The sequence below is a fragment of the Medicago sativa genome, chromosome 3, assembly GCF_051527215.1.
Source record: "Medicago sativa cultivar Bolivia chromosome 3, Bolivia_mono, whole genome shotgun sequence".
NCBI classification, from domain to species: Eukaryota; Viridiplantae; Streptophyta; class Magnoliopsida; order Fabales; family Fabaceae; genus Medicago; species Medicago sativa.
In genome coordinates this window covers 91,694,126-91,701,914 of record NC_140751.1, presented here as the reverse complement: position 1 = coordinate 91,701,914, position 7,789 = coordinate 91,694,126, and the positions used below count along the sequence as shown (strand labels likewise).

The window sequence follows — 7,789 nt, the reverse complement described above, 5'->3', positions numbered from 1 at the left end:
ATGAAGGATCAATAGTGGGTATGAAAGAAAAATGATGAAAGTCTCTTCTCTCTCTCCCTTTGGTACTCTCTAGTAGAGTAATTTCTTCTATCTTTTCCTTTATCCTTTATGTACTAAGAACATCAATTTTAATTGAGTTCTAATCTATCAATTTTACTCTTCATTCAATAATCAGTTCACAATTATCAATTTTATTACACTCTCAATTTTGAGATCATTACATTGGTGCTTTCATTGTCACCATGGCATGGGCTGAATCAGTAGGAGCTCATTGGAACAAAATAGAAGCCGAGTATAACGCCGATTGGGCGAAATTGGCGTATCTAGACGGTCCGGGATATACTGCATGGGACCGAATTGAAGCCAAATTTGACCTGCGACGTAAATACTTCTCCGGAAGCTCCTCCCATGGTGTTCGAAACTCAATCGAAAATGCTCCGATACAGCATGGTGTTCGGAACTCAATCGAAAATGCTCCGATACAGTCATGTTCATCTCACTTCATATCTTCAATGGATGAATCGAATCGAGAACAAAATTCGCGTATGGCTGATTCTGCACGCGAAATCCAAGAGTCGTGTGCGAGAATTCTCAAGTTGTTGCAAGAGGAGACGGAAGCTACCAAATCAACGAGCGATGCGGTTCCGACTTCGGACGAAACTCTTCTGTCCGTGGAACGAATTGAGGAACATTCAGTCACCGATGAATCTGTCCAAGTGAAGAATTTAATCATGACATCGGTTTCTCCTTCAATTGATTCTGTTTCCGTTGTTGAAAGCAAATGTAGTGGCATGGAGGAGACACCACTCGATACGGTCAACAAGCGACAAGGCTTTTTAGTGATCGACCAAGGGGTTTTCAACCTCACTACCATGCTTACCCAGCTTGATACTCATCTATCGGATCCCCCAGACTTTGTTCTTGTTCCGCCGCCGCCGCTTGCGCCGCCGCTTGCGCCACCGTGGCTTCATCACTCAGCGTACCCAGGACCACTCGACTTACAACAACCACATCACTTCCCTATTGCGTCTACAAACTTGGTTGCTCAGGTTCACAAAGAGCCTATGCAATTCAATGCGATTCAACTGTGGTCTTCCGCACCCTATGACCCAGGCCCACTAGAGTCAACCTTTCTCATGATTATGGAAATTCTACCAAGGTATGCTTCAATCAATAATTACCCAATTTTTGGTTGTATTGTGACTGCTGATAGCAATTTCTTAAGTGAAATGTGTTTTCCACCAACCGTATACCACCCTCTTATTTCTTTCCATTCCCGATTATCATTGTCTTTCATAATTGGATTTCCAATAATCAGCATTATGAGATTCTACAGCGCCCATAGCATGTTTGATGAAATGACTCTTAGTGGCATTTGCTATTTTTCACTTATAAATGGGTCCTTACATTTCAAACAATGGGATCCAGGAACAAATAAGGCACCAGGGAGTGATCATCCTATCACAATTTTAATTGTTTGTTTGGAGGACAAGACAATTATTGGGACTGTGGGTGAATGGATTCATGAGCCTTTTGATCCTTTATATGTTTGCTTTGTTGAAAACTGGTATAAATGCCCTGCAATTGAAGCTTTAAACATTCCAGCATGTTTAAGGCGTTTACTAGAGCTACTATATGTTGATGAATATCCTAATTATGTGGCACTTAAGTATGATGCAGCACTCGTAAAATCAACATTGAGTTCTTGTAAAGATGCTTGTCTGAGAAATTGCTTGTGCCTTCTGCTTTTCTGTGAAAATAGTACTGCTAGATGCTTTCACTTAGATCAGATTAGGCACTTCCAACACTTTAAGAAAGTCAAAAGTGGTTATGTTCTATGTGTTAGATGTTTCAAAGCAATGCTCACTGATTGGGGTCAATTCTCTGTAAGCACAATACATATTGCTTTCTCTTGCATAAGATTTCCTAACTTTTTTCTTGATTATGTGGGCACAAATGCTGATTTGTTGAATGAATCACATCCCACTATAATCTTTGAGTTGGCACCAAGCAGTTCCTTTTGGTCAATTTTTGTGATAGTTAACACTATGCTAGTGCTGCAAGCTGTGAAAGTGATTGATTTAGGTACTCTTTTTGAGCTAATGGAAATGAATGAGATATCTAAATTTGCAGAATTACAACCAGTAACAATTCAAAATAATGGGTTATTCTTGTTGTCCAACAAGAATGCACATTTGGAAGGTGGAAAAGGTGTAGTATGGACAGCAAACACAACTGATACTCTTTTGTCCAGTCAAGCTTTTTCGGTAGTAATAAATATCAAGAGCTTCTCCAAGTGCATGAACTTGTTTCATTATCTGGATTATGCAGCTGGTTATTTGGTTCTCCATACCTGCTTAAAAAAGTGCTTGTCTCTTGTGATTAAAGGAGCCATAGGTAGTTATGTTTCTTATATCAAGGTCTTCACTGATGGTGGGGATGATATCGAAAATAAAGGAAAGAATATGAAGTTAATGGTCATCATAGTTATTGATAGTGTTTTGGTTAAAATGAATCTTATAATTGGATTTTGGCACTTCAACATTCATCATTATCCTATATTTTTCCATGCAAACCACAATTTGGTGAGTTTAAATTTTGTAGCAATGTCTGATATTGCTTTTGCTGTCTTTGGAATGTTGAGTACCCCTGCAAGTGACCTGGTTATAGAATCAATGTCAAAGGGCAGTTTCATCACAAGTCTGCATGTGATACATGTTGAAGTAGGGAGCCTTGCCAACTTGTTGACTACTTTGAAGGCCATTGAGAGTAAGCAAAATTTAATTGTGATTGCATTGTCCTTGGTGAGTGTTGGAAGAGTAGGTGGGGATCTTTGGCTCAATAATATACTATTGTTGGTCATCTTCTGTGCTTGCTTGGCTTCACAATATATAAAAGTCATTCTCTTGTCTTTGGAGACTTTTATACTTCTACATATATACATCCATGGTCATGACCTGGAGACTTTTATAGTTCCTGTGAAGGTTTCTGTTGTGGAGAGTTGCTCTTTACTCATTTTGACAGTAAAGGAAGACAATACTTTTATCTGCGAGCTTCCAGTTTTCCAACAAGTCAAATTCAAACAGTGGGATCCAGGTGGTGAATGTTCTCTTGTTTATGTAGAAGGCCCACTTGATTATGAGAATAATATGGAAAGTTGCTGCTATCAGTTTACACCATTACTTTACTCCAACCTTGAGGACAAGGTTGATTTTAATGGGGGGAGTAATGTTATGATTCAATATAGCATTTGAGGAAATACACTTGGCATAATATTATTAGTTGAGATAAATGGACACATGTCTAGTGATCCTAAAATAAAGGAACCTTGGATGTGCATAAATAGTGAATGAAGGATCAATAGTGGGTATGAAAGAAAAATGATGAAAGTCTCTTCTCTCTCTCCCTTTGGTACTCTCTAGTAGAGTAATTTCTTCTATCTTTTCCTTTATCCTTTATGTACTAAGAACATCAATTTTAATTGAGTTCTAATCTATCAATTTTACTCTTCATTCAATAATCAGTTCACAATTATCAATTTTATTACACTCTCAATTTTGAGATCATTACATATGTCGTGCATGCTTCAATGTGTAGAGAGCTCTTTGAACGCGAACAATCACATGCTCCACGGTCTCAGTCTTGTCCTCCCATAGCTTTAAGTTTTGTTTCCATCAGAGACTTCATGTCGTTATTGCAAAAATGATTAGTTGAGTTGTGCCGAGACACTGCCACATCCGAACAAATACGTCATAAAAACCTTTTGTACCAACCATCAAACTTTCCAAAGTTGTCAACATGTTAAGTTTCCTCCAAACAACAATACTATGTGCACAATCAAGAAATAAATGTCAATTGTATTCAGTGTACCTATGACAAATAGTACAATTTGGCTGGCAATTCACACATTTTGTCATCAATCTTTGCCTTTTTGGTAAGCATTCCCTCCCAAGCCTCCACATAAAATGATTTAACTTCAAAGAAATGGTTAAAAGTCCCGCAACTTATTCAAATATCCTTCCACTTCCCACACATCTCTATTTATCATCACATCCACACAAAATTAATTAATTGATGAAATCTAATCTCAACACAATTTTTTAATATGACATTTTCTCTTCTATTTTCAATATTTGTTTACCAAGAGAAATGTTAACAACATTATCTAACATCCAATCTCTTATTGAATAAATTGAAATCTTTGTATATTCCACCACTTTATTAGAGATAGTTCAAAAAAGAGCACTTACCAATTAGATTATTAGCTAGTCTTTTTGTCACCATCCAATGAGAACATTAATTTGTTGTCTTTGTCATGTTAACTTATATTTTAATTGTTTTTGAAAGAAATAAAATTGATATTCAAACACGGTGTCGTTTTTCCACCCCTTATCCATTTGGTTTCATCCCCATAGCATAGCAATCGAGAAGAGAGAAACTAACCCAAACTGAGATGCTCTGAAACTAATGGCGCTACTACGTACTACTACTGTTCCATGTCCAACTCAATTATCTTCCACAAAACACCATGTAATAATAACCAACTCTTTCGACTTTGACAAGAACAAACATTATTCCCTCAATCCTTATTCTCTTCGTTTATCCATTACTCATACTCATACCCCAGCCCTTATTATCACAACCAAACAACTCTCTCATTCTACTCTCACATTCGCCTCTACTTCCGAACAACAACAAACCCAAGTAACCACCGAGGAACAAACCGAAGAGTTCTCTACTACCAGGTTACTTGCTCAGAATGTTCCATGGTCAAGTACCACTGAAGATATTCGTTCTTTGTTTGAAAAATATGGAAAAGTCCTTGATGTTGAGGTTTTTTATCTTCAACTTTGTCTTATTATGTTCAATTCATTTCAGGCTTCTTCTATTTATCTATCTCACAATGTTTTTTTTGTTTGTTTTTGTTTTGGCCTTTTGGGTTTAAGCTTTCAATGTATAATAAGAACAGAAACAGGGGTTTAGCGTTTGTGGAAATGGGTTCTCCTGAAGAAGCTTCTGCAGCTCTCAATAGTCTCCAATCGTATGTATGTAAGCCCGATATTAAATTTCACCCTCTTTTCGATTTGATAAAGCTTTTTTTATTAACGTGTGAATTTTATAGATAGGGTTTTCTATCTCTTAATTTGAAGTAAGATAAAATCATAAAACACGTCATTATCCGTTTTGTCAAATAGCAGTTGCGTAGCTGAATTTGAACAAATCGTTGTTATTTCGCAATAGGTTTTTAGTACAAAATGCGTCAAATAGCAGTCATAGTGGCGCTATAGCACACTATAGCATAGCGGAATATGTTTTAAGATCCGCAAGTTACAACATTGTTGATTGTTTTTCATGTAATTTTCTATGTCAAACTCGGTTAGATATAATTACAGAGAGATTTGATAGAATTGGTTTAAGGTGGTTAGAAAATAGTTATTATTAGGTGAAAATTGGTTATGATAGTTAGAAGAATATGATACAATTAGAGTAGGATACACCTTCATAATCCAAGTAACTAAGATAATTATCTATTTATACTGCCGTAAACCATTTCTAACAAATCTCCAACCAGTAACTATATCTAACAAACCATCACTGAAATTTTCACACCCATTAGGGGATAAGATAACACAGACTGTCAATCATGTAGCATTTTGATTTTTATGTGTCTTCTGTTGTGGAATTTACTTGGCATCTATAGGAAGGGACCTTAATTTGATGTGTTTATCTGTTTATTCTTTGAATGCTGCGTAGGAGTTTGACGGCCGCGTAATAAATATCAAATATGCTAAGCCTAAAAAGGAGAAAATACGGCCATCAGTGGAACGGAAGCCAATAACATATAACTTGTTTGTCGCAAACATTTCTTATGAAGTAAGGTCTAAAGACCTCAAGGAGTTTTTTGATTCGGGAACTGGTAAAGTTGTTTCTGCCGAGGTTATCTTTCATGAGAACCCTAGACGGCCATCTGGTTATGGATTTGTGTCCTTCAAGTCTAAAAAAGAAGCTGATGAAGCTCTTGCCGAGTTTGAAGGAAAGGTAACTCATTGCTTCTTGCACCAATTTGTTAATTTGAATTTGGATTCATGAGTACGTGTAATGTCATTCTCACAAATTTTAACCGCAATTTCTTGGAGTTACGGAAAAAAAAATTATTTAGTATTGTGACATTGGAAAATTTGATATTTCTGCAGAATTTTATGGGAAGGCCACTAAGGGTGGCACCTAGTAAGCGGTTTGTTCAACTGGCGGAGGAGAGTGCAGGGTCTGAAGATACATCTTCTGAGTTGAGCGTCAATGAGGAAGAAACCGACAAAACTGATTGATATTATTGATGTTGTACGCCCTTGCTTCAAACGTTTTGATTGTTTTCTCATTCTAACCAATAATGCAAAGATTTTTATTGGTTTAAATGATGTGTTTTTACAGGTAGTTTGTTTCTTTGTGAACTTGAGGCTGAACAGATAAAAGAAATTGATAGTTGTAAGCACAAGCATCTCTGTGATTCAAAATTGAATAGTCTCTTGTTAATGAATTAATATCAAATGGTTAGCAAGGTACTGTATCCTAAGAAAGCAATAAACATATCAATATTAGTGATGGTTGCATCTTCGTTGATTACTTCTTAATGACATGTGTATGCAGCCTATCTGATAATTTCTTCTTTATCTGTACTATATGGGGGATTAAGAATAGGAGAAATCTTAGGTTGTGTTCCATGTATATTGTTTGTGTTGTACAACAATTATAACATGCCACGTAGAATAATCTTTTCAACTAAATTTAAATGGTACTGTTTATATTATTGAGTACACGGCTGGTCTGTTGAATTGTGATATCAGAATGTTAAAAACAACACCTAAAGATCCGCAATTAAGTTATGTCCTTAAGAATATTGGTTCAATTTGCATCAGAAGATAACAGAACAAAACTGTTTAAAGAGGATGAGAAACAAAAGATTGAACATAATATGTATGTGATAAACATTTCTATTAATTGCTTCTCAAAGGCTTGTTTTGTTGCCTTGTCTCTCAAAGTCGCTCTAGGACTTTTTTCTTTCTTTCCTATATTGTGTTTTGGCTGTGAAAGATAGTAGTTACCTTAAGAAAAAAGACATGTCTTTTGCCATTTACTAATCTAAGTTGAGACTTGAACTTTACCAGATTAGCCTGAATGCGTGCTTGTTTGTTCATAGACCCAGGTCACTGAAGTTACATTCTTGCAGGCTGAGTTCACTGTGTATGTTATATATTATCAACAAAGTTAAACACTGCTAATGCACTCAAATGTCTACTGTAGTGATCAGTAGCATTAATGTTCTCTTTTTAGGTTTATAGTAGTCGAAGTAGCATCGTGGTACAAAGTTTTTTTTGTTGTTGCTGCTGCTGTTATTGAGTTGTTTAAAATGCATGCTTGCAAGTATGATATACATTTTATAATGATTACTTTGTAAATTTGGTTATCTGTTGAGATTTACCTGGCAATTTTTAATATGATCAACTCTAAAGAAACACATTAAATGCTTGTATCAATAGAAAGAGTTGAGATGAAATCATAAAAGTTTCTATTGTTTAATTGATTGGAAGAAGTCTCTCTCTCTCTCTCTCTCTCTCTCTCTCTCTCTCTCTCTCTCTCTCTCTCTCTCTCTCTCTAAATCAATTTCTCCCTCTATTTCATAATGTTTTTGTTAAGTTATTCAAACAATGGAAAGAAAAAAAAACATTCAAATGAATTTAGATTAAAGGGATACGTACATTTACATGCAAGGTTCAGTCTCTTTTATGCTTAA

At 35.9% G+C, this 7,789-nt stretch overlaps 2 protein-coding genes across 3 annotated transcripts; both read left to right on the top strand.

Moving 5' to 3' along the window:
• Nucleotides 1–219: 219 nt before the first annotated feature.
• LOC146941928 (uncharacterized) lies at nucleotides 220–3,555 on the top strand. Its single transcript, XM_085755794.1, has one exon. It carries the CDS (start codon nucleotides 243–245, stop codon nucleotides 3,252–3,254), a length of 3,012 nt encoding a protein of 1,003 aa, XP_085611920.1. The 5' UTR covers nucleotides 220–242; the 3' UTR covers nucleotides 3,255–3,555.
• Nucleotides 3,556–4,421: 866 nt separating this feature from the next.
• Nucleotides 4,422–6,812, top strand: LOC146941927 (RNA-binding (RRM/RBD/RNP motifs) family protein). 2 transcript variants are annotated; one of them, XM_085755793.1, is made up of 5 exons: nucleotides 4,422–4,833; nucleotides 4,947–5,045; nucleotides 5,755–6,039; nucleotides 6,195–6,336; nucleotides 6,430–6,812. In XM_085755793.1, exons 1-4 carry the CDS (start codon nucleotides 4,468–4,470, stop codon nucleotides 6,324–6,326), a joined length of 882 nt encoding a protein of 293 aa, XP_085611919.1. In that variant the 5' UTR covers nucleotides 4,422–4,467; the 3' UTR covers nucleotides 6,327–6,336; nucleotides 6,430–6,812. The 2 variants fall into 2 exon arrangements, with proteins under 2 accessions (XP_085611919.1, XP_085611918.1); XM_085755792.1 differs by having other exon boundaries at nucleotides 6,195–6,339.
• The last annotated feature ends 977 nt before the right edge of the window (nucleotides 6,813–7,789 follow it).